Raw genomic sequence first — 26,747 nt, 5'->3', positions numbered from 1 at the left:
ATCACTTCTCATGCTAATTGATCCCATGCTCAGTCACTCTCTTCCTTTGGGTTGGGCAGTTTCTGGGTTCAGCGGTCACACCCTGCCCCTACTGTAATCACCCTGTATCCAGTGGCAGCTGATTCAGTCCAGGTCCTGAGCTGCCTTTGTTACTTCCTTCTTCATCTTGGGAGTTCTGTCCTTGTGGACCATAAATACTGCATTCCCTGTGCCCACTCTTAGTGGAAATCCTTCCCCCAAGCCCAGGGCTCAGATCACTGAGACACATCCAGTCCTAAACCTTAACAAGGGCAAGAAGGGCCTCTCTTGCTTCTTGGGCTTGAAAGTTATATAGATCAACCACAGAACATCCTTTCTCAGCAAAACTTTGACACATTCCACGTTTTGCAGCAATCAGGCAGGATCCTGACCCAGCAACACCCTCTCATTCCCCCTAACTCTCTGGACAAACTGTTAATCGTTTCTGACTCTCTGACGCATCCACGTCACCACGGCTTGGGGGGTGTGTGACATCACGAGAGCCGGCAAGGAGCTGACGGAGCGGGAGTGCCGTCACCGCGAGGTGAGGGGGTGTGAACGCCACGATGACCGGCGGGGTGCTCACGGACAGCAGAGCTGTCCCCGCACGGAGCTGCCGTGTGACGGCCAGCGACGGCGGGGCCGGGAGCGCGCGCAGGGGTGACTGCCCCGTCAATCACACTGCCGGCCCCGCCCCCTCCCCAGCCTCCATCCCCCGCGCTGTCAGTCACACACGCCGGTCACGCCCCCTCGCGTCGGCTCCGCCCCAGTGGCTGTGGCGCCGCTGCGCACGCGCAGGGTGGGCACAGCTGGTCACGGTGACATCACGCCTTTCGTACCCGCGCATGCGCAGCGCTCACGGAGTAGGGCCGGAGCCGCCGGCCGGCCGGGGCGGCCCTGAGGAGACACGGCCCTGAGGAAGACACGGCCCTGAGCCGACACGGCCCTGAGCCGACACGGCCCTGAGCCGACACGGCCCTGAGCCGCCGGTGAGGAGGGACACGGCGCAGTGCCATCTGAAGCTGCTTCAGTGGGTTAACTGCCCCCGGAGGTTTGAGCGTATCGGTGGTGTTTTTGCTTACTGCTCTTCCGCTTATTTATATATAAGGTATATAGAGTATATATAGGATATGTAGAGTATAATATATAGAGAGAGTGTTATGTAGGCTATGTAGTGAATAATATGGAGGCTGTTATATACGGTGTATAGAGTATGATATATATACAGACAGTATTATGTAGGATATATATAGGGTAGATAGAATATAATATATATATAGAGAGAGAGAGAGTATCATATAGGTTATATAGAGTATATATAGGGTAGATTTATACAGTATATAGAGTATAATAGAAAGAGATGATTATATAGGGTATATAAAGCGTAATGGACAATCTTACCCCTACACTTCCAGGCATTAAAAGGTTGCCAGACATTCTGTATTTCTATGGAGCAGGGTCTGGGTCCAGCAGAGCACCCCACTCAGTGCCAGGGCTGTCTCACGAGCATCTGCTCATTAACAGTGTAAATCACAGGAGATGGGAATGCTGAAGGAATGTGCCAGGCCTGGTGCAATCCCATTCTCATGGCTCATTTTCTAAGGCTGAGTAATAAGTGCTCACAATAACTATGAGATAATAACTGGCAGGTGGTGGGGGTGGTGCCCTGGGCAGTGTGTGGGGGCTGTGTCTGTGCAGCTGAGCCCGTGGATTCCTCACTGGTGGATTGGCTACTGCTGGTGGCACTGAAGGACTACTGACAGTCCATAACTGCTTTCTGAACCTGCTGCATTGTGTCCAGATCTGGGCTCCTCAGGATAAGAAAGACAAGGACCTGCCAGAGAGGGTTCAACAGAGGCCACGGAGGTGATGAGGGATCTGGAGCATCTCCCTGGTGAGCAGAGACTGTGTGAGCTGGGCCTGGTTAGTCTGGAGAGGAGACAACTGAGAGGGGGTCCTATCAATCCACACAAATATCTCCAAGGGATGTCAGGATGGTCCCAGACTCTGTTTAGTGGTGCCCAGCGACAGGACAAGGAGCAATTGCCATAAAATAAACACAAGAAGTTCTCCGTCAACATGAGGCAGAACTTCTTTCCGTGGAGGTGACAGAGCCTGGAACAGCTGCCCGGGGAAGTGTGGAGTCTCCCTGTCTGGAGACATCCCAGACCCACCTGGACATATTCCTGTGTCACCTGCTCTGGATAACCCTGCCTGGGCGGGGGTTGGACTGGGTGATCTCCAGAGGTCCCTTCCAAACCTGGCTGTTCTGGAATCTGTGATTCTCTCTGTGGTGTGAGTGATGCTGTTTTGAGTTCGGGGGGCAAATTTCTTTGGGTGTATGAATGAAAGAGAATCCCCAGGAGCTGAAGGTGATGTTGGGATAGAGCTGTCACAGTGGTGCTGAAGGAGTTCTGTCCTTCTAAGAAGTCTGTGTTGAACTAACAGAATGTTGCTCTTCGAGCACGACAGTTTTTTGTAGTGTGCCACGTATTTTTTTCCTTATATGTCTGAAAACTTCTGCAACTTTTGTCTTCACCCCCTGATAAAGCTGAGGCAACAGCAGCTGGAGCTTTTGGGATGGATAGTAAATTGTCTTGCTCAGCAAGAATAATTTTAGTTTTTATTTGTGTTTTCTACACAACGTTTGTTCAGTTGTGCTGAACTTCTCCATCAGGTTGGTTGTTGGTGAGCTCCATGGGCAGTTGTAAGCTTAGATGTTTTGTCTGTAGGGCCTCAAGCCTGTGGGTGGGTTGAGGTGTTGGGGTGTGGGAAGGGGCTGAGAAGAGGCTGAGAAGAATAAAGCTGGTGATTAAGTCTTTAAATACCCTGAAGGTGGGAGAAGAGGCACCCTGTGCTCCATGAGCTCCTCCCTCCTGGAGCACTGTGAACTTGGTGGTTGCATTTATATCAGAGGCTTTGTTCTAGTTGTGGTAGTTGCTGGAAAAATCCACTTCAATCCTGAGGATAACAGTATTAATACAGCTTTCTGCTCAGGCTAAGTGTAATGATTAAACACAGTGATGGAGCTGAAGTAATGTGACTTAGCAGTGAGTGGAAAGACTTCCCTGGTGACCAGAATTGAGGTGGCTCCTGTGGTGAGCTCTCTGCAGACCTGTGTGCCCCTGTGTGTGAGTTTCTCTGTCTCTAAATCTGTGTTGTTTTAGAAGTTCCATGCATAAGCAGGCCTGGCCTCTGCAGGGGAGATCAGCTTTGGCAAACTGGAGATCTGGTAATGCCCATGTGTGCTGACACTACAGAGAGTGGTTCTCAGGAATTCCTAATTTCCAAAAGGCAGCTTATCTTCAGACCTTGAACTGGTTAGTTGGTAATAATTAACTTACTTGTTCTGGTTTACAAGTTATCAGCATTGAAAACAGCTAACTACCTCCATTTAGAGAGTTTATCTGTAAAAACAAACCCCTGACATCCATCCTGTTACCTGGCCACTCGGTATCCCAGCAGCTTTGTGCTATCTTCTCCTTTAAATGAGAGTGTGTTGAGAAATCCCCAGTGGAATGTTGGTTCTGAGCTCTGGAGATCGTTACAGTTTTAATGTGGCAGAGTTATTGCCTCTGTTCCGTGGGGTAGTTCTGTGTGCAGTTTGAAGTGCTGTGTTAGGAGTGTTCCAGACCATGTGTCAGAGACCTGAGAGGAATCAGTTCAGACACACACGAAACATTTACGTGCATAAGTGACAAGTCCAGGGTGCTTTTTTTTTTTAGTACATTTTATGCTTTTATTATTATTTTCCCTTTTTGTGATGGACTGATGTTTAGGCTTCAAGTCTCCTTGCACATAAATATTTAATTTATCTTAATCTCAAAGCATGTAGTCTTTAACAGAAAGTTATTTAAATATTGATTAAAAGTTACTTCTACTTTGAAAAAAAAAGTCTATAAAACGGAGCTGGTGAGAGCCTGAACTTGTATGTTTCCCTACACTGTTGCCTTAGATAATGTTATAAGCTTATCTGAGGCTTAATGCCTCAGATAAAGTTATAAGCATTAAGTTTTAATAGCTTATTTCTAAAAAATGCTAATCTGTGAACCAGTTTGGAGATTGTCTAGTGAGTGGATTCAGAGCTGTAGAAAACATGTTTGGAAGACAATAGTTCTGTCTACTTAAAACCATATATAGTGGTGGTGCTCCTGATTTCTGATAATTAGAAGTATAATTCTGTTGTTAGGAGTATGATTCTTAAAAGAATACTTTATGGTGATCTAGTCTGCCCTTTTTTGAAAGGTTTTGATTTTATTGTACAATTTGGGTTTCTTTTATTGTAGATCTGTTGTAGAAAAGCTGAAAACCTATCAAAAACTTCAAGAAAGAGTAGTGAAATTACAGGAATAATATGCTAGTTATTCAAAGTCAGGTTAATTACTCAAAATGCTATATTAAGTCAAATGGAACTATTCTATTTCAAAACCAGATTTAATAAAATGTAACTACATTATTGGGTCAGTAGACTGAGATGTGATAATTTCCTGAGCTGGGTGTAGAAGTGATTTACTCTGTATTAAGTAGATGAAAATATTTGCATATGATTTCAGTTCTACAGTTCTTTGAGTTCTTTCCTTTTTCAGAGGTCAGTGGGCCAATGCTGGACAACACAAATGCATCCTAATCTACCTATTTAGCATTGTAATCTGATAATGCACTTGTGCTTAATTCAGAATTTGTGCCACTCAAGAGTGCAAAACAATGAATTTAAGTCTTTTAAAGTGTAAGATAAAGATAGATGCAATAATTACTTACCTCTCCTCTGTATTTTTTTTGAATTATGAAAGGGTTTTTTTATAAATTCTGGTGTCATTAAGGTATCTGTTATCTGTACTTCGATGTCTCTCAGTGGACCATCAAAAGCTGTTAATCTTGTAAATCTCTTAATTGAAATTACTTCCAGGTCAAGTTGTAAGGCATCCAGTTACCAGGAGGTTGCGAAATGGGGTGATTGTTCAGGCAAGGGCTGCATTCAGATGAGTGAGGAGAAGTGGCATTAAGTATATATCTCTTCTGCTTGATGCCCTCTAGACAGCTGTGAGAGACCTGGGTTATGGTGTAGTGTGAAGACCTTTGCTGTGACAAATGAATGCAAGTGGATATCAAAAGAATAGCATATTCAGATTGTTCACTTCTGGTTTATGCACAGGCACAAAATGCTGCCCTGCTGCATACTATTTATTTCACCTTCCTTATGCCTTGCAAATCTGTTTGAACTGCACATTGCCTTAAAGTATTCTTGTCACATGCACATTAATGTGGTGAATAATTCCATATTGATGTAAGTGAACGCACCTGATCTGAAGGATTCACTGAAGGGAAACCTTACACCTCAACAAAGGAAGTTAAGGTATAGAGTGTGAATCTGTAGCTGCAGTGTGGCATAAGTGATGTGAGTGAATTTGAGTATTTGTTTGGTCTCTAAGCTTTTAGAAGCAGCATTACTAGATGGTCAAAATAAATTGAATTGGGGTGGGAAGTGAAGTCAGCCAGTGCAGAGATTGAATGCACTGATAAAAGTAGAAGGAAAACTAGAGAGACCTCCACAGGTGTAGTTTACAGACATTAGACTGAATGGATCTGAGTCCCTTCAGTTTGCTCAAAGGAAGTGTAAATATTGATTTTATTTATACAGAGTTGAACCATGTGAGCGTTTAGCCATGAAAATAGATGTGGACTTAGGAAGCAATTCAGAGTGACCAAAAAGGCATAAAATTGAGTGGCTGGAAAGGTTCATTAAGCAAATGAACCAGGGTGTTTTGCAGTGTGGAATGTGATTGATTAACAAGTAGCTTTCTGATGAACTGGTAAGTCTAAAAAAAGTGTTTTATGTTCTTGGGGTCTCAGAATTTCATTTGTTTTTGTTTTTTGAGTAGAATAGAAATGATAAGCTGAATTACCATGCTGGATTTTTAATTTTTATTATTATTTATTTAGTTCAGTCATCTTGAAGGGTAATAATGGTCTATTTTGTTTTTTGCCTGGGAACTGTGGTATAAAATGTATATGGAGACAAACTAGAAGATCCTAATACGCCTTCTGGTTTTAAACTTGCTGACGTTGTAATGCCATAGTACATGCTTTCAGATGCACTTGTTTTTTATAAGGGAGCCTCAATTTTGTGATTTAAAGTGGATTTTTGGGTGTATTGTTCATAGTGTGCTGGGTACACTATCTGTAGAGCATATTCAAAGTACACAGGGGCTGCCACCCTGTTTGTACTTAGGTTTTGTTTACCTGGAGGAAAGAAGATGATATTAATAAAAAAAAAGTACCTTCCAGAAGTTGTCTTCTGATACTAACACTTGGGCTTTGTAGACATCAAATTACTGTGAATGAGATGCTGTTGTTGTTCTTTGTAGGTTTAAGAAGGGTAAAGCTTCACTCGAACTGAGACTAGAATGGACAGTTACTTCAAAGCTGCAGTGTGTGACTTGGACAAGTTGCTCGATGAATTCGAGCAGAACACAGGTTGGTTCCTGCACTGGCTTGTTCTCCAAGTGGTCAAATGGCTGTTACCATGGAATTTGAAAATAGCATATACTAAGTATGGATGGATGAATAGATGGGATCTAGAGGGAATACAGTGTGGAAGGAGAAGAGTCTTACAAACTTTGCTTTGATCTTTCTTAACACAGATGAATATGACTGCTTCAGAACACCTCAAAACCCATGTGACTCAAAGCACTGTTCCCTCCTCTCAGTCCTGGGGTGCTTACAACATGCATTCCCAGCACCAGAGCTGCCAGAGGATGCTGACAGCTGCCCTTCCCCAGAGAAGACCCCTCTCGTTAGCCACGCTGGGACAAGGGGCGTGCTGCTCAGTGAGTCACCACCGCAGGAGCAGAGTGTTGCTGGACCTGATCTTCTGTCCACTGTGGACAGTGGTTCCTTAAATGAAATGGAGGCTTCCAGCCTGGGAAGGTGTGGCATACCTGTGTGTGATCTTGTTAATGACACGGCTGATTTAATCCATGCTCACCAAGGTTCTCACAAGTCGCAGCCAGCTGACTTCCAGTGCAGCCAAGGGTCAATTGGCTTTGGCCTGTCTTGCATACCTGTTCCTATTTGTGTGTCATCATCTGGTTGCAGGGATGCTTCCAGCACAGAGCAGAGTGATGGGGACTCAATGCTTCAAGATTCAGGGTGTCTTACAACAGAGGAAATGAATCATTTAGCTTTAAAATCAGACAGTTACACTACAGGAGAGATCTTGGATTCATGTGATGATCAACACAGGACAGAACCTGTAAAGTGCAGTGAAGTACTTGATCAGCCTGAACAAGCTGCTCACCTTGATATTGAATGTGTCCCTGTAATAACACAGAATTCAAATGCAAATGGTCCCAAAGATGAGAAAGCTTGTGAAAAACTGCTTTGTGAATCACAAGATGATAGTGCATGTTCTGCAGTAAGCAAAGAGATGCATGGAAGAAATGTCATAGGAAAGGGAGACCCAAAAGATGGGAGTAATGCTGTATCCATACTTTCAGATCTGCTCAAGAGGCATCAGGTGCACAAAACCCATGCAACATTACCTGGAATTTGTGTTGCACCAGGCTCCTCATGTCAAACAGGAGCTGAAGTACAACTGGAAGAGAAAATCACAGAAGAGAATGTATGTAGTGAAGAACTTAACAGCAGTGAGACACTAAGGAGTGTTTCCAGTTTGCGTATTTCAGCTGAGGATGTCCAGACCTCTCTGTCATGTCTCCCTGTGTCCATGTGCAGCTCATTAGTTGTAAGAGAAGAAAAGGTTAATCCTCTACCTCAGAATGCAGTGGCAGAGGTTATTAGTGGTACTGTAGCTGTTCATTCTGGAGCATCTAAAACTGATCCCTCTGGCAGGGAATCCTGTGAAAATACTGACTGGCATGAGCAGGAAGAATATTTAGCTGAAATCAGCAAAAGCATTGTGGAAAACAGTGAGGATGGAGTGCAGTGCAATGCTCAGAGTGTAATTGATGGTGGTGACTCTCAGGAAATTGAAGCTTTTGCTTCTGCTTTTCTAGACCTTGAGGTTGAGCCATATGATGTAGGTGTGGACAGCTTCTATGATGAAAGTATGAGCCCAGTTGTGGCTGACCTTACTGTGGAGGAGAGTGCTATTAAAAGTGATATTCTAGTCAGCGACAGTGAGCTTGATGATTTCTTGTATGGACAAAGTCTGCAGTCCAAGGTGTTTAAGTCTTCAGACAATGATAGTAACTTAATAGAAAATAATGCAGATGAAGGGAATGTAACAGATGTGAACAACCTGGATTTCACAGAGGTCACTGAAGAACTTATGCAAGCAAAGCTGGAGGAGACAATGAGCATTAATAGTAATGTTAAAGTATCTCTTTCTGCCAGCTATTTGGAAGCTGCAGCAGAAGATAATGTATCTCATGGTCAGGACGTAACTGAGAGTGGTAGGGAAGCTTTGGCTTCTGATGTTCCTACTGAAGGTGCAAGACCAAAGCAGTTGCTTGGCCTTTCCCAAGCTGCTGCTGGTCAGAAACAACTGAACAAAACAAATGTACTTGAGAGAGAAAACCAGGAACATGGTTCTGTTACCCCAGAAGTTCCCCTCTCAGGCAGCAGTGTAAGTGTTAGTAAGAACTCTGACCCTGGGGAAGGCATCTCTGAAACTGGAGGAAACCAAACATCTGAAAACACAGAGTCACTTAAAACACCTGCAGCTCTGCTGTGGAAACAGCCACTGTGGGTCCCTGATTCAGAGGCCCCCAACTGCATGAACTGCCAAGTGAAGTTCACGTTCACAAAGAGACGACACCACTGCCGAGCTTGTGGGAAGGTGAGTTATGGGAGAGGGGTCCTGTGCTGCTGAAAGGAAATGGATTCTGATTTAGGGATAACCAAAGCACAGGAGGGAAAGAAGATTGACACAGTTTTTCTATGCTCAAAGTATTTATTTAACAAAAGATAATTTTCATTTTCCCGTCATAGAAACTTAAAGACTGTTGAACAAGACTGGTATCTTGTCATATTTTTTGTGAAAATTCTAATTAAAGGGAAGGACAAAGAATATTCTTTATCTTTCAATGCTGGCTTGTCTAGTGTTTTGCATAGGGAGATGAGATGATGGACTACTTCATAGTAATCATAGTGAATCAGCTTTTTGCTCAGCTTTTAAGTAAAGTTTCTAAGTTTTAAAAAATTGAGGTGATGCTGAGAATTCAGGTAAGTGATTATACTATCTGTAAAGCACTGTCCGTGAACTTGAAAGGATTGCAGTCTTTCAGGAGCTGTAACAGTAGTACAAGTGTAAAGGATTTATAGCCTAAATCTGTCCTCCTGCATGTTTAGATGTATAATTTTCCAGGAAAGTCGTCTCAGGGGAAGATATGTGACTCACCAAGAAAGCAAGTAGTTGTAGAACTTTTTTCAACCTATGGTCTTCTGCAGTGAGTAAATGATGCCACACCTTATCCTTAATTCAGAATTCCTTTGTGAGCTGTTGTGGCTTACACTTGTAGTGATGCATAAATGGAAATACTGCCAATACTAATGAACTTATCGTTCAGTGTTGCTCTGTAAGATTTAGGGATGAGGAGATAGAGCAAAGACTAGTATCAGTATTAACTTTTTGCATCCCTGGTGCTAAGAAGCATCTGGAGAGGCTTGGTAGGTTTTTTCCCACCTCTCTCCTAGCACTGTGTGTTCAAAGCTTGGTACTCATTTATTTCAATTGCAGTAGGTGTGAAGTAAAATGTAGGTCTGAATCTTGAGTGCCAAGATAAGGAAGAACTCATTATGCCAACCTAGAACTCATTGAACTTACTGCCAGAATATGCTGTTGATGTTCTGTGATGGTTTAAAATGCAGTTCTTTGGAGTGGGTTTTGTTTTGTCATGAGACTGACCGATTTTAGGTTCCTGTTTTACATTTTACTGTGAAGTTCCTTGCACCTTGTTTGGAGATGGGGATGGAAGACCCTTCACTGCACACCCTGTTTACAGCTGTAGGTGCGTTAGCTGAGGGGCTTTTGGCAGAACAACAATGTAGTTAGAGGGAGCATTGCAATCTGTGTTCATTAGGAGAGCAAGTGAAGGCAGTATAGGTTATCTATACCTTGCAGATACTGCAGTGCTATGCAGTTGTAACTCTGGCATAGCTTTTCTGAATGTGCAATAGTTTAACTTTTAGGCAGACTTTTTGTCTTTTTAATAGTAACTGTTTGTCTTAGAAAAAAACAAACATTCCTTGTGAAGCTGTTGTGTGGTATTGTGTTATCAGCCACTTGGGATATAAGGAAAAAACTGGTAGGAATTCACAGTTGTCCTGTGTGGCCTATTCTAGAAGACAGTTTTATACATTCCTATTATCCTGCATCCTTTTTTACCAATGAACGTGGCAACACTCACGGATTCTGGCCTCTGTGCTGGAGGGAAGTGAGAGGTTAGTGGGCCACACTTTCTCTCTCAACAGCAGCACTTGTGAGGCCAAACAGTTTTGCAGTTCCTTTACTGAGGTGTTTGTCTCTTGTTGTGGTATCCTTCCTAGCTCAACCAGGATCAATTCCTTCACTCAGCAGCCCCATCTTTACCTCCTTTCCCCTGTCCCTAGTTTGTCTTCACCTTTTAGATGCATTAGGATTAATCTTCCTGCAATCCTCTGTGGGTCCCAGTGTCACCAAGGGTATGAGGAGAATCCCCATTGCAGAGGATTGTGCTGCCTTAGCATTTGAAGCCCTAAAATGGATTGTGACTGATTAGCGATTAATCAGTTACTCTATTAGTATCTGTACTGAGCATGTGTGTTTTCAGTTGAGGTAAATTACCTGGGGCACTAATGCAGAAGCACTTGAAATAGTTTCTTTTTTCAGCTCAGATTGCATCTATCAATTATTACTGATTTTATAGTGACCTTTCCTACTTAAACGAGTTCACTTGTAATAACTTGATTTTTTTTCTCTGTCACCACTGTTTTTGGTTTGTTTGTTTGTTTTCCAATTGATCCACTTTGTTTTCCCGGAAGTAATCAGGAGTAGAGAAGACTTTGAATGTTCTTTCCACGTACTGAACTCTGGTCAGTGGTAGAAGGGTTCTATCAGATCAAGGTTTCAGAGGACTTTTTGTAAGGCTGATACTCTAGAGTCTGCTTATGGCTAAAAATGGTGTGACCTTCGGAAAACTTGCAGATCACCCTTGAAAGAACATAAGCTCTAGTTATTTATGTCAACTCTTGCAAAGACCCAGCTTTAGTAAAGACGTAATTTTTTGAAGGGGATTGTGCAGGTGTTGTCCAAGCTAATGAGACACACTTTTTTCCCCATCTCTGCTTAAAAATAGACAAGACAAGACGTATATGCTTTTGGAGTAGAAGAGCACATTCTGTTCTTTCAAAGCAGCTTTCTTTTCAAATACCCTGCTGAAGGGAGCTTGTGACATGAAGGGAAGGATGCTTATTCTTCCTGAGAGAGTAGGAGAGCCTACTTAGCTGACATGGCACCTGAGCCAGGCTCGGTGAGTAGCTCAGAAAGCTCTGGCTTACGTTGTTATCCGTGAGGTGGAAGACGCAGCTTGTAATTTTATAGCAAACTGGTAACACGTGTTATGGAGAGATTTGGTGCAGCTGCAGAGATGATTCTAAAGCAGTAAAGCAAATCTGACCCCAGTTCTGGGGCTCAGTCCTTGTTGCTGTTGTTTAATGTAAAATAGTTACGGAACTAGGAGTGAATTTAGGAATTGCAACCTGAAATTCTTTTCATCACTCCAGATAAGAATTTTTATATAATGCCACTTGGGTCCTCCATGTTGTTGCTTTTTGTTGTGAACATATTGCGGGTTTTGTTCTTGTTGTGTTTGTTTTTTTTTTTTTCCCTTGGCTTGAATATAAGTTTGCAGATGGTTTAGAATGAAACAAGTGTATTTCTCAGAAGAGTTTTCTAATTCCTGTGTAATTGTAGACCACACAATATGTCTATAATATTTAATCCAGTCCTTTTCTGATTCAGGTTTTTTGTGGTAGCTGTTGCAAACGAAAATGCAAACTACAGTACATGGAGAAGGAGGCAAGAGTCTGTACTGGCTGTTACAATGACATTAATAAAGGTAAAAAGTTTTCTTTGAGTAATTACAGTAACTAGTAAAGTATCCTTTTAACCTTTGCCCTTTTGGGGGAGCTTGATTACTTTAATTGGTGTATGCTTTCCTGTTGCTGAGATGGAGGGATGAAGAGAATAATTGTACCTCCTTGTTGGATTTCAGTTCTTATTTTAAACTTCAAGTAGCAAATTGGTGATTTTTATTAAAGAAAAAAAGTAGTTTTTAACTCTGTAGGACTAAATATGAAGCTATACTGTTGGGTCATCTGTGACAGGGATTCTAGCAAAAGTGATCCTCCCCCCACAGTAGCCTTCTGTGTGTTTAAAGGCCATGTCCCTGCTTGTTCTCACATGTTATTTGCCCATTTTATGTAGCTTCCTGTCCTAATGTTTTTACAAGTCACGTAACAGCACTGCAGTAATTGAACCATCAGGTAACCTTTCCTTAGCTGGAAGCTAAGCATGGATTCTTATGGAAACATCAGGAGAAAACACTGATGTTCTGTTGTTTCATATTTAAATAGCAACATGTCAGATTTTTAATATGCCACCTGAATGGAATTTGACCTGATAAATGTGATCAGTGTGTTTGCACCAAGATATGGTCACTGCAGCAGTACCAGGAGGTACAGGGAGTTTCTGTCATGAGAACTAATCTGGCAAATATGCAGGCAGAAAACAAATGTAAATTTTCTTCCCTGCAATAGTCTGAGTGTGCAGATCACAAATTGTGCACTGCTTTTGCCAAAAACCCCCACCCAAAGTACCACACTGCAAATAAAATCTAATCAATTGAGAGATCTGAAAAACTAACCACATTTTTTTAGCACAGGCATTTGAAAGGATGATGAGTCCAACTGGTCTTGTTCCCAGTTCCAGTGTCTCCTCTGAACATTCTGCTGTTCCACCAGTAGAAGAAGCCCAGATGCCTGGTAGTGCCAGCTCCCCTTCACTTTCTGCATTGTTGCCTATCTCAGCCCTTAAACAACCTGGTATTGAAGGTACAGATGCTATAAACAGTATAGATCAAACACTTCCAGGGTCTCTTTGGAAAGAGTCACTTATTGCATGTTGGATTTGTACTTGGTATATTTTTTATACATTTTTGGTGGTGTTTTTTGTGGGAAATGTAAACTCTGTGAATGGGACACTGGACAGTTACTTTCACTTCCTAGTTTTGGTGCCAGGTCCAAGTTGGTCCTAAATCTCTGTTTATGAAATGTGGATGTTGCTTTTTTCATTGCCTTCTCTTTTTTATTATAAATCTTTTGTGTAACTTTTATAATTTTTACGTATCTTGGGAGATTTCTGGCTTGTGTTGTGACAGCCAGTCTTACAGTAAAGTAAAAACAAGAAGTAGCTGTTTAGAGACAAGTTGAAAGGGAACAGTAGAGGTTCATTGTCTGTGTAAATAAAAATTATTAGTGACTCAGTAGTGTCTTCGTTCCACTTTTATTAAACATCTGACCTTCTTCAATGGAAATAAATTTTTAAACAAAGTGTATTTCATCTTTTAGCTGTAATATGCACTTCATTCTTACCTTAGTACAGTGGGATGATTGAGGAAGTAGCCTTCCTTAGATATGGATTAATAGATTTAATTGTAACACGGTAGCTCCCAAGTAGGAGATTTTTCTGCATGTATTTGCCTGACTGGAGGCTGGCTGGTGTCAAACTCTACTTCTACTTAATTCCACTAAACAGATTCTCCATGTATTTGGTGGGAGAAGGGACTTACTTTTTATCCCTTTCAGGCATTGGAACAGTGCAATAACATGCAGTTTTTGTTTTCTTACCCTCTCCCAGGGCTGTGCCCCAGAGAGCAGAGGAGGGTCTGGTTTGCAGATGGTATTTTGCCCAATGGTGAAGTGGCAGACACGACAAAACTGTCCTCTGGAGCCAAGAGGTTGTCGCAGGACTTAAGTCCAGTGAACCCTGACTTGCCAGAGACTCATACGGTATGAGTGTGGAAGTGTGTGAATGTGCATAAATTACCTATTAAATACCTCTGCCTGCTATTGATGGGGCCTCTTACATCCATAACAGTTCTGCTTTTGGAATCTGGGATAGTATTTGAGTATTTTTTTGGAGGTGGCTGTGAAGTCCTTGGATTGAAAAACTCTGTAGTAATTTTCATTTCTAGGAAAACTGAAGGAAGGCTTTCAAAGGAAAACCTTGTTTGGTTTGGGATATCTGTGAAGTTCAAAAATGGTATGGCAGAAAGTTTTCCAAAACTGGTCTTTTTTGTACACAACCTTTGATTAATTACTTCTACGACAGTTCTTAAACCTGTCACTAACAACAGGCTTCTAGCAGAAGTTTGTGTTTGGTTTTGTTTTTTATTTTTTCCCCAGTGGTTTGCTGTAGTTTTCCAGTTGGATTAGACTAGCCAGAATTTGTGTAATGCCCTGGAATACTCCATTATAGGGTGCAGCAAAATCTGTGTATTGTTTCTAACGTGAACTAATACTAAACTGAGAGGGGGATTGGCTTTTTTTATCATGGATCACATTCATGGTGTTGAACTAGCTGCACTTTACAAAAAAAGTCCAAAGAAGAGGTCTAAGTTTACTGTGGAAAGATTTGGAGAGGTTCCGCAGCTGAAGCCTTTTTAAGATAAGCATAGCTCCAACACGCTGTCTCAAGTGATAATATAAATTCTGTAATTCTCGCAGGACTCAAGAGTTTTTAAAATACATTGGTAAAAACCCAGACCAGATCATTATTATTTTTATATGGAGGATCTGGACACTTACCAGGTACATAGCATGTAAATCAGCTTTTATTCATGAAGAACAAATAATAGTAGATGTGAATTCATTTGAACAAGTAAGGACTCCAAGAAGTTGCAGTAATTAGATTAGTGCAATTAGATTAGACAGGTATAGCCTGTCTCACATTTTGGGGAAAGAGTAGGATATTTTCACTTGCAAAATATGAGCAATGTCTAAAACTAAAAGCATCATGGACAAAGTGAGTGAGATACAATTGGTTGATGGTTGGTGTAAGCAGCCTCAGAAGCTCAAACAAAACCACCACAGTGCAGCTGTGAAGCAAAGGTATCACAAAATCCTGACCATGAAGGCAAAAAATGCAAGTGATATGAAACACCAGCAAGCAAATGCCTGGGGAAGAAGTCTATTATTGGCCTGTGTAGTCATGTTTCTGTCTGCATGTTTGTGGGGTGGTACTTTGGGGGTTGGTGTCCTTTTATTTTTTATTCTCTGGTAGTGTATTCAATAAACTGAGGATTTGCTGGAAGTTGATGGGACATCAGGAGAGCTCCTACAGGCAAGCATAGAATTGTCAGATGTTTTCCTTGTTGCAATATAAAGTTCTTCCCTATGGAGATAGAATGCAGGTCTAATGTACTTGATAGTACACCTCTCAGGGTTTCTTTTGCTTGTTTTATTTTTTAATGACAGCTGATATCCTGATGTGCCCATGTTCACAGCTTGTGTCTCAGTTTGAAGAGACTGGAATGTTTGCTAAAGAGGATGAGTTATGAGACAGACCAAACTTCTCTCTCTCAGCAATTGTAAATTCAAAAATTAAGGGGCTTTAATCAAGGAAGTGTGGAAAAAACAGAAGAAATAACAACCCTTTATTAAAAGATACATGTATGTTGGCAAGAACAGTAACAGAACATAAAACCAGCTAACCAACAGTCCTGTGCCCAGCAGTCCCCTTCAAACAAAAGAAAGCCTGAACACTTCTCTGTCCTTCAGCGCATCCTCACCGTGGCCTGCAGGGGGCGCTGTTGGGTCACTGGAGGAGCAGAGCCTGCAGTGCTCGGTGTTGGCCTGCAGGGGGCGCTGTCGGGCTCTGCGGTCACCATGAGGGAAGGGGCTCTGGGGGGGTCTCGGATCGTGGGAGAAGCTGAGGAGAAAATGGGGACCCTTCCCCCAGTGGAAGAAAAGGGGGAAAGGAAAGCAGTCCACCCCCAGCGGAACTCACTGTTGTTCCCAGATGACGGTGTCTCAAGGCTCCTCTTCTCTCTCCCTCAGTGGGCACAGAGCTCTCCGATGAAAACACAGTAGGCTCCGGCTGGAGTCACGAGGCACTGTGCAAAGCCAGCCGAGACCAGTGATCCGACTTCACCAGGGCGAGAAGCCAGAAAAACAGACCTCTAGGCCTTTTCTCCAAATGCACCCACGCAGACCCCCGTCTCCGTCCCAGAGAGAGAGCTCAGCAGTCTGACCTGTCCTGTGTGAGGGCAGCCAGCAACCCCCCGTGAGCCGGGCCAGCCCAAACTCCTTCCCCCTCCCTCACTCCAGCCTTCGATGGGCCATTAGCTAGGAATGCGGCCGTGCTGGCTACACTTTTTGTAAAGCTAATCGACTCCCTTCCCCCTTCCCTATTCTAACTCCATTCTTCCCACAGCAGAGCAGGGGAAGAAAAATTCCACTCCTGGGATTTATAGCCTATAACAGCTTGTCACACCCATCTCACTGGGAAGCAGCATAGATTTGACTCCAAGCTCGAAATTAATCAGATGTAAAATCAGCTATTGGTATAGAGGGTAGAAGTATGTTTGCAGTACTAAACTGCTGATCCAAGGGATGCTCAGTAGCTGTGAGTGGCAACACCAATAGCAGACAGATTCCTGAAGGGGCACCTAGTGTGTTGATTGTGTCAAATCTGACTGTCTATGCTAGAACAACTGTTTGTGTTGCCAAACAAGTAAATTAATGATGCAGCTTCACCTATGTAATGCCTAAACATTAAAAAAAAAGAAGATCCAGGAGAGATTTGGTGGCTTTCTTCTTGTTAGGAGGAAATGCATTCTCAGCATTTGTGATAGCTTTCTTTCTCTTTTTGCATCTAGAATGCAGATAATGAAAGTTTAGCTGGTTGTGGGACAGTGTAGAATTTTTGTTATTTCTTCTTCATAGGCTGCAAACCCAGAGGAAGATGACATGTTAACTGATGTAAATCAAAAATGGAAGGAAAAAATTGATATTATGACAAGAACAGAGGAATCACATCCTTCTGTTCCTTCAGACAACGCACAGCAGCGTGTCTCGGGCCAGAGTGAGTTGGTACCTAGTTATGAATCTGTAACTCTAGGAACTGAAGAGTGTTCTCCTGCTGCAGAGGCCAAGACCAGTTGCAGTGCAGTGGATCAGGCTGCACATGATGTGTCTGTTAGTCCTTCAAGTTACAGAGCACTGTGTGGGGTCGAAAAGTGTGTGCGAAGAGACATCAGCCTTGTTCCTGATGGGGATAACCTGCCACCACTTCTGCTGGCTGTGGGTGAAAAAGGAAAAGGTAAAATCTGAGAAAACTGTTAATATTTAGTCATGGAATCATAGAATAGTTTGGGTTGGAAGGGACATTAAAGCCCATCTGTTTCAACCCTCTGCCATGGGCAGGGACACCTTCCACTATCCTGGGTTCCTCCAGGCCCCATCCAACCTGGCCTTGGACACTTCCAGAAATGGGGCAGCTACAGCTTCTCTTGGCAACCTGTGCCAGGGCCTCACCACCCTCCCTCCTCACAGGGAAGAGTTTAAATCACCTAGTGCAAGTTTTCTAAATATGAACTCACGAGCATATAATTTGTATTCTAATACAATTCTACTGTCATTTATTTGTTGTGTACTGGATTCTTGGATAATTGAACACGCATTATTAACAGGATCAATGTGTTATGAGAAGGATGCTTTGTCATTTGAATACATTATAGTGGTGTCTATGCTCACCAGTGGTACCTGACGGTATCAGTGCATGGATGAGGAGCCAGAACACACACTTAGTTAGTGGTTTCCAAAGCAATGGTAGCCCCAGTTTGCACTTTTGTTAGAAGCTGCTACTTCAGTGTTATATGTTCCTCGAATCTTAGAGCTGTTCATGGTTGATCTGCAGCTATTCTAAATTTGGGAATAACTACCACCCTCTTAAGGGAGGAGGGTGGGACAATGTGTCATATGCTATGAACTAATGGTTGGTTTGGGTCCCTGGCTGATGTGTTGAACTAAATTGTTAATTTATTTAGATCCCGTGGTGGAGGAACATCCATCTCACCAAAAGATCACCTCGCTGCTTGGGGAAGGAGGTCCTACTCCATTAACTTTTATCCTAAATGCAAACTTGCTTGTCAATGTCAAGCTAATAACATGTAAGTATTGCACATTTTCTTTTCCATTAAATCCAGCTTTGTTTTTCAAACAGCATTACTGTGGTGTCTTATCTTCTTAAAGGTTCCTCAGAAAGGTGCTGGTGCTTCTCAACCAATGGACTGCATGGTTTGGGTCAGGCAGAAATTGTCATTCTGTTACAGCGTTTGCCAGAAGAAGATGTTTTCCCCAGTGAAATGTTCAAATTATTTCTTGAGATCTATAAGGATGCAATGAAAGGTGTGTAATTTTTAATGTCCAACTTTTTATTTTATAGCATATTCTTGCAGATCTTTCAAGTTAAATGTTGATATGTAATTTTTCTTGAAGTATTTGTAAGTGTCTAATGATTCTGATGAAAGACCTTGCAGTGTTAGGCTTGGGTTCTAAATAACAGAAATAAAAGAATTTAAGTTTATTTGTTTCCTATACTTCTGTACATATCCTGTTTGCAGGCTCTCTTCTTGTTGTTTAGTTACATTGTGTTGGAGATCCTGCCTATAAGCCCTTGGGTCTGTGGTTTAGAGCATCTGGCATGCTCTTTGTAGAATTGCAGTATTCATTTATGTAAATATTTTAGGTCTGTTGATGGAAGTTCACCAACTGTCGTGTGCCAGAACATTGAACACTTCAGGATTTCTGTAATTTGTTTGAAGTAAAACTAGTTTTGTATTCAAATTCATTTAGTTACAAAATACAGAGCACTTATTCTGTGGATTTAGATGTCTGACAGACTTCAGGAAGGGTCTGAAATCCACCACAGACCTGCAAGTCTGTCAGAGGTCACTGGTTAGAACAGTTCTCTTGGCACTAATGTTTGGCTGACCCAGATGTGCAAGCTCTCTGTCCTTCTTTCTACAGGAAGGTTTGTAAGAAACATGGAAAACATTACTTTTACTGAAAACTTTCTCAGCAACAAAGAGCATGGAGGATTCCTGTTTGTTTCACCAACTTTTCAGAAACTTGATGATCAGATTCTACCGGATAACCCTTTTCTTTGTGGCATTCTCATCCATAAGCTGGAAATACCCTGGGCTAAAGTGTTTCCAATCCGTTTAATGTTGAGACTGGGAGCAGAATACGGAGGTAAGTTTTAACACTTTCAGTAGCTATATAAATGTCAAGTTCCTTTTGGAAAATACAAGGGATTTTTAGACAAGTAAAATATTTAAAATCATCTTTGCAGTATTTTATGGTACACCTGGGTAAGACTGATATGGGAAGCCACCTACTGAGACACTTGGGAATGTTCACTGTCCTGCTGGACTGACTCCCTTAATTTAATTAGTTTTTTTCTTAGCTGATGAGAATGCTAAGAAGCCAAAACTGATGTTAAAAAAACTCTGATATAAAAATATCTGACTTTTTTTGTTGTAGGAAGAACGTTTGAAGGGACATTCAAAAGCCCAGTTTACAACTCTGACAGAATGTTTTTTTTAATTAAATTACTGAAATTAAATATATTGGCAAAATATTACTGCTTCATAAACTGAGTACAGCTTTGATTACCTACAAGGGTATTTATTAATACATCGGAAACATCTAGGCCTGTGAAAAGGCAGGACCCCACCATTCTACTAGCCACAAGTCCATCAGTATGTACCACTGGCTTGTTCAAGGATTTCTGGAGTCCACAATGGATCACTTCTGGCCAGGCCCATGTCTCTGTGGTGATGAGGATGGTAGCTGCTTTGTTCTTCTTTCTCCTACCAAACTACTCGTTGTGGTTTGGTTTTTTGGTCAGTTTTGTAGGATTTAACCATGGATGGGGAAATCACCAGGTGGCTGAAGGACAGCCCATGACAGAGAATGAGAGAGGGGCTCTCCTGGCTTTGGCTGGTCAGATAATGAGATTAAGAAACACAGGTTATAGCTGAAAATATACTATATAAATACTTGGATTAGGAAGTTTTATAGTTGTTGATAGGTAAACATGCCCTTTTTCCTTCCTTGTTCCCAGCCTATCCAACTCCTGTGGTGAGTTACAGGCACCGGAAGCCACTTTTTGGAGAGATCGGGCACACAATTATGAATCTGCTTGTTGTGAGTCAATGTTTTATTATCTTCCTCTTGTAATTTAAATTATGTAAAATATTTTCAAAATTCTGAACCTTGAAAGCAGTGGATTTTGGTAAATTTAAAAAGCAAATGTTTTTGTTCTTCATACTTGACTTGAAACTTTCTTACCCAGAGAGTGAGTGAGTTAGGAAAGCTGTTTGTTTCACCTGGTATTGTTATACATCAGTTCTGGTAGTGAGGAATGGCTTTAAATGATTGAGAGAAATGTTGACATTTGCATTGAAGCTGGTAGTAATCATTGTTGAGGTACATTTTTCTCTTCCAAGCATCAGTGTGGTGCAGGAATTCTGGTCTTAAGTCTGGCAATATTAAATGTAAAGAAAGACTTGACAGGCAGATGCTGTGGACTAACTGTAGGAGGACTTACTTACCACAATCAACCAGCCTGACTGTCTTTTGTGAAGGAGTTTTTGGTAAAATCATAAGACTAAGTCAAGCCTGGAATTCATGGCATTCCCTGTGGAAGTTTTTCCTCTGTTTGATTTAAACTTCCAGTAAGCCTGTGTTCCTGGCTGGGAATGTTCTGGTCTGTGTTCCTCTTCTAATACTTACAATAGAGCTCACAGCACTTTTCATCCCAGCATTAAGGGTAAGGCCATGGAAAGAGCTGCACATCTTATTTAGGCAATCCCTGCATCTTCTCCTGAGAGTCCCCTGGCCATCAGAGCTGAGATGGAACTGAAGCCTTTTCTCTGACATTGGTGTCCAGGTCACTGCTTAAGGAACCAGTCAGAGGACATGCACCATCTGAAAACCAGCATGTTCCTTGTTAGTGTAGGAATCTTACACTGTAATTCCATGAGCCAGCTCCCAGCATGATTGGTGACATGACAGTACCAATGTCTAACTGCATTCTCAGACTCTGAGGAATCTTAATGTTGTGCTGATGATGATGGGGGGTTCTGTGGAATTCTACTGGCCTTCCCCTTCACAGCTGTGTCAGCTTGAAGCAGGCAATGGGAATATGTTCTCCTTGGCACAAGTTTTTATCACTAAATGACTGCAAAATAATCTCTTGGTGGTGCCTTGGCACCTGTGATGCAGATCCTCAGTTGAAGATCGTACAAAACCTCTCACCATACAAGTGACTGAGGCCATGGTAACTAATGGAGGCAAAGGGCACCTGTGATGTACATCCTTACTGTTGCTCAAACTATGCCTGTTCCATGGCAACCTGGAGTGCACTGAGATGTGTTTGTAAATGCCCTACTTGTGCTGAATGAGGAAGGTACTGATTGCCTGGCTCAGCTGGTGAAAAGAGCCTTTTTATACCTTTTTTTCAGCTGAGCTAGTGAAGGCAAATGAGACCACTTCATACCTAATGTTGTTGTTCGGGGAAAAAAACAGAATTTTGCAGAAGTGGATGAGATGATGGGCGATGTCAGAGAAAGGTGTTAGAAATGGTGCAGTGTATTCAATTTATAGGTCAGCCAGTTAGAGCTGTAGGGGACAGGGTGTGAGCCTGGAAACAAACTCCTCTAGATGATGGCTTCCATGCTTCACTTTTCTGTCAGAGAGGGAGGGTGTTGAAGGTTTTCCTTCCCTAAAAGAGTAAAATCGTAATGTGTATGAAGTAGCCATAATCTAAATAACCCACTGGTAGATAGACTGACCTTGTCATCCTATGAGTTTGTTAATACATTCACTAAGGTACCTGTCACATACATCCCAGTAGGAAAAAAGGGATTACTAAGTTTTTAGCCACTCTTGATGTCATTGCTTTTTAGAAGTCCTAGAGATGTATGTAAAGAACTTTTATCTAGGTGATTTTTTGGTAAAAGATAAGAAAACAATAATTAATTGTCTCCTAATGTAAATACTTTGTCTGTTATAGGACCTTAGAAATTATCAGTATACTTTGCATACCATAGACAACCTTTTTGTTCATGTGGAAATGGGTAGAAGCTGTATTAAAATACCCCTAAAGAAGTATAATGAGGTGAGTAAACCCATCTCGATTAGCTTTCTAATCCAAGCTGCTTTAATCATTATTTTTCATATAATACCAGTCACACCTTTACCATCAGTTCTTCTTTACAAAAACCTCGCTGAACTTTATACTGACCTAAATATGTAAGGGAGAGAGCATAAAATTACCTGAGCACACATCCTTCCTTCCTGGATATGCTGGAAGGTGAATAATGATGAATTGAGATTTAGGATAACTGGTAAGTGCTTAAAAATCAGCAGTTTCTTCCAAATCTTTTAGTATTTTCAGGGATTCTCTCATACAGATTTCCTGGTCATGGTGTGTTGCTTAAGACTTTAAAAAAAAAAACCCAAACCAAAATAAAAAACCTACTTGAATAGTGAGTGCAATTTGTCAGTGTAATGACAAATTTTGTATTGACAGATAATGAAGGTCATAAATTCTTCTAATGAACATGTAATTAGCATTGGAGCAAGTTTTAATACCGAAGCAGATTCTCACCTGGTGTGTGTGCAGAACAAGCATGGCCTCTATCACACACAGGCAGTCAGTGCCACGGGACATCCCAGGAAAGGTAAGTGGTCTAGTAGAGAAAAATCACATTTCTAGAGCAGAAATGTAAGTTCACTGTTAGGCTGCAAGGAGAATGCAACTCTGGTGGCACACTGAAATGTGTTTAAAAAGGAGTGTTAGTGGAATGTTAGTAGTGACTGACTTGAGTGACACGAAGTGGTGCTCACTTTGTTCCTACTTTTTCTAGTTACAGGTGCAAGTTTTGTGGTGTTTAATGGAGCCTTAAAAACATCTTCAGGATTTTTAGCTAAATCCAGTATAGTTGAAGGTAAGAATTTTGTCCTGTGTATTTTCCTCTTAAGAGAACTTACACAAAAAATAAAAGCAGCAGTCTTGCGTAAGGTTTTATGCCTCAGTAAGCTAAACTCTTCAAGGTTTCTTAACTTTATAGAAAACCTGTTGCAAACAAAATGCTGGGTAAAAAAATACATGTTAGTTTTAACTCTCTTTAGTCAGTTCAAGTCTTTCCTGTTTTCATTGCCATATTGCTCAAATACATATATTGGCACATAAATGAAAAAAAATTCTAAGATTAGTCCAAGAATGATGTTTTAGCTTTAGTTCTGTTGACAAAAAGGTTTTCTTCCTCTTTCATGTAACATTTAACACTGTAGTTGGGGGATGGAGTCCTTTTGTGCTTTTATTAATTAGCTGTCGGGGAGGGTTGATCCCACTAGAATTTAAGCCATGATTCTACTAAAAAGCTGTGCTGCTCTTCCTGTAGTTAATTTGGGATTTTAACTGGATTTGTTCTAGATGGACTAATGGTACAAATAACACGAGAAACAATGGAAAGCCTACGTCAGGCATTGAGAGACAAGAAAGACTTCAGAATTACCTGTGGAAAAATGGATACAGAGGATGTAAAAGAATACGTGGATATTTGCTGGGTAGAAAATGAAGAGAAAACAAACAAAGGGTAAATGTACTGCCAAAGCAGAACATCTTAGAGAATTCATCTTTCCAATGTTCAGATTTTTGCCTTTGGTTTCCTGAAATTAATGTAAAGTATTTTTATTGAAAAACAGTGGTCCATACCTTAAATGGTTTATAGCTTCTTAAACCTGCAAGATTGGCTTTATATTAAGTGCTTTTAGTTTATTCCTTTTTGTAGCAGCTGTATTTTCATGATGCAAGCCCTGTATTGTATTTTGTTGTAAGGATGGATAAACAGTATTTCATAAAAATGACTCAATCTAAACCATAAAATGTTGTTTTAATTATTAATTATACTATTGTCTTCCGTAGAATTTTAAGCCCAGTAGATGGAAAATCAATTGGAGGAACTCAGAGTGAAAAAACACCACAAGGCAGAGACTTCGAAAGAGAGGGAAAAGTTATGAAGTGCACTGAAGTTAGTGAATTACATTGTTCTTGAGCCTTTTTTGGTACTTTTTGAATAGTTAAGGGGTAAAGTGGATCATACGAAGTGATACTATAAAAAAATGTGGCTGCTTTGATGTGTAGCCACGCTGATAGGCAGAATGTTCTCTGTGGCTCTTGGGTGAGTTTACATACTTTTCATTTTTCTCCCCTGAAAAAGACTAGAAGTCTGTTAGCATTGACAGCTCTGTAAATGCATAGCCCAGGCATTCCCATGGGCACTGAGGTGTTGTGATTGAATAGCTGAAACACTTGGGTAGTTTCCCAGCCAATAAGGCACTAGAGCTTGCTCTGTGCTGTGTTATGTGCACACTGAATTACTCTTTTTCCTTACTTTGGGATGTAACCAGGCGGCTCACTGTTCTTACCCTTTCTCTGGTTTCAGGTTTGCTATTTTGTGAAGGACAATGAACTCTCCAGTGCTGTTCCTCACCAGTTTGCTAAAGAGATTGCCACTGCCTGCAGCACTGCTCTCTGCCCTCACCTCAAAACCTTGAAAAGTAATGGAATGAATAAGATAGGCCTGAGAGTTTCCATTGACTCAGATATGGTAATCTTTCAACTTTCATTGCAGACTCCCCATTTCCACTGAAGTATCTTCCCTTGCACAGACCGTGGATCTCTCCCTGTATGTTTTAAATGTTTTGCCATACCCCAGGTGAAGAAGCTGCTTTAGTGACTAGTTTCTCACTTCATGCCAGTTGAGATATTCTTTTAGTGAGATACTACACTTGTAGTGTTGTCTTGTTAATATAAAAAGTGTTAATTAATATCAATATTAATGTGTTTCTCTCCTAGGTTGAATACTTAGCTGGATCTGGAGGTCATCTTCTTCCACAGAACTATCTGAATGACTTGGACAGTGCGCTGATTCCTGTGATTCATGGTGGAATGTCAGATCCTACCACACTACCAGTGAAAATGGAATTAATATTTTTCATTACAGAACACTTGTTTTGATAAGGCTGATGGCAGGCAATATACTGATTTGCTAGATCTGAACACCAAAGTTATAATGCCACAAACACTAACAATGTTAAAGTTTCTAAACCTGTTGCATTTAATAGCTTTTCAAACTGTTTTTTTAACCCTCTCAGATCCTCTCTGGTTACTCTACCACAAAGGAATTGTAGTTTGTAATGTTCCTAAAGTCCTGAAAGTTTACACTTAATACAGGTGCAGAAGAGGGCAGGTTTTGTTAATCTTTACACAGCTGTAGCATTTACTATACCTAGTGTAACTCCAAGCCATACTGCCTTGCCTCAACCTCAGATAAGTGTGTTACTACGAGTTGCTATGGTTAAATGTAATCTCTGCAGCAAGTGCTTCCCACCTGCAAAGGAGCTGAACACTGAAGCAAAGCTGGCCCAGAACTGTTCCCCTGCCCTCTGAGGTGCAGACACGAGACCCTCTGTAGCTGACTGTGAGCCCCACGTGTCAGGGCAGGGCGAACTCTGCAGGTGTGTTGAAGACTTTGTGGGTGAGCTCCTTAACATGGGGATTGATGCTGGTGCTTCAGAAACATATGCTCTGCATTAATGTTTTATAGAATAACTGATATCTTTCTTGTATTTTTAACGTTTTAGCTAACTTAAATTGATGCTATTTTTATAAAAAGTGCTTTCTTTTTTTTCCTTTACTGTGGTTTAGAAGTCCTGATACAATTTGACCTTTCAAGGATTATAAAAAAAAGATTAGCCTTGATATAATCTACATGTAGCAGTAAGTCAGACAAGAATTCTGCAGTATTTTTTCTGCTCCTGTCTGCTGCTTTTGCCACCTTTACTTTCAGGGAGAATAGATGTATTAAGTGTGAATTTTCATGAACAGATTGATTCTAGTGGAAGGTGTCCCTGCCCATGGCAGGGGTGTTGGAAGTCCTTAAGGTTCCTTCCAACCCCAACCATTTGGGGATTTTTAGTATACTTGAGGTTCTTGCATAGTATGTATTTTTGATACTGGGTCACTTAGATCTATTTATGTATTTGTGATGCATGTGATTTGTACTGAGGTTCGTGGAACCACAATGCAGGTTTGGTAACTGCCACAGGACTGTTTATCAGGAGCAGAACCAAAACTAAATATATACAACATCTATATTGTTTTCAGTAGAAATGCTGGTACAATTTTATAATGAAAGTATTAAAATTTTGATGCCATCTTGATGCTAATAGGGGATATTTTATGTTTTTGTATCAAAAACGATCTGTAAATTAACCTTTAACCTAATCTGCTCTTCTGTTACCTGTGCTTTAACACACTGGTGCTAGAAGGGTTCAGGCTTCAAGATCTTACCCTGGAGGAAATTGAGCTGCATTTCAGCTTCTTTGTGCTGACTTCTTCAGAGATACTGCCCTTCTGGAGAAGGGCTGGACTCACACCATGCACAGCAGGAACAAAACATGCCTTTGTTGAAAACAAGCTGCCCCTGGGCCCTCGAGGCCAAGCAGCATTTCCAGGCTGTGGTGGGGCTGGGGTGGCTGTGAGCAGCACCCTGCACCCCACGGGTGTCTGCAGAGGTACCCAAACCAACAGCTGTCTCTTGGCACTTACCCTCTACTAACCCCTTTTCAGTAATGATCAATAAAGTTAA

At 41.4% G+C, this 26,747-nt stretch overlaps 1 protein-coding gene across 4 annotated transcripts; it reads left to right on the top strand.

Moving 5' to 3' along the window:
- Positions 1 to 986: 986 nt before the first annotated feature.
- On the top strand, positions 987 to 25,902 carry ZFYVE16 (zinc finger FYVE-type containing 16). 4 transcript variants are annotated; one of them, XM_018072864.1, is made up of 18 exons: positions 987 to 1,007; positions 6,384 to 6,492; positions 6,660 to 8,818; positions 11,981 to 12,077; positions 12,898 to 13,071; positions 13,877 to 14,028; positions 16,966 to 17,341; positions 18,069 to 18,191; positions 18,274 to 18,429; positions 19,051 to 19,275; positions 20,150 to 20,232; positions 22,103 to 22,207; positions 22,622 to 22,772; positions 22,959 to 23,039; positions 23,528 to 23,690; positions 24,020 to 24,125; positions 24,540 to 24,704; positions 24,953 to 25,902. In XM_018072864.1, exons 2-18 carry the CDS (start codon positions 6,423 to 6,425, stop codon positions 25,112 to 25,114), a joined length of 4,548 nt encoding a protein of 1,515 aa, XP_017928353.1. In that variant the 5' UTR covers positions 987 to 1,007; positions 6,384 to 6,422; the 3' UTR covers positions 25,115 to 25,902. The 4 variants fall into 4 exon arrangements, with proteins under 4 accessions (XP_017928353.1, XP_008921311.2, XP_017928351.1 ...); XM_008923063.2 differs by lacking the exon at positions 987 to 1,007 and adding an exon at positions 1,014 to 1,126; XM_018072862.1 differs by lacking the exon at positions 987 to 1,007 and adding an exon at positions 1,506 to 1,912.
- Positions 25,903 to 26,747: the final 845 nt, after the last annotated feature.

The sequence above is a fragment of the Manacus vitellinus genome, unplaced genomic scaffold (genome assembly GCF_001715985.3).
Source record: "Manacus vitellinus isolate BGI_N305 unplaced genomic scaffold, ASM171598v3 scaffold_23_pilon, whole genome shotgun sequence".
NCBI classification, from domain to species: Eukaryota; Metazoa; Chordata; class Aves; order Passeriformes; family Pipridae; genus Manacus; species Manacus vitellinus.
This window is presented reverse-complemented; position numbering and strand designations above follow the sequence as displayed.

Bases quoted from the DNA above. Each gene is read 5' to 3' on its own strand.
- ZFYVE16 (XM_018072864.1), top strand. From the start codon at position 6,423: ATGGACAGTTACTTCAAAGCTGCAGTGTGTGACTTGGACAAGTTGCTC. The intron at 18,430-19,050 runs GTGTGTAATTTT...TTCTTTCTACAG, and splicing joins CTATAAGGATGCAATGAAAG to GAAGGTTTGTAAGAAACATG. The intron at 23,040-23,527 runs GTAAGAATTTTG...GATTTGTTCTAG, and splicing joins TAAATCCAGTATAGTTGAAG to ATGGACTAATGGTACAAATA.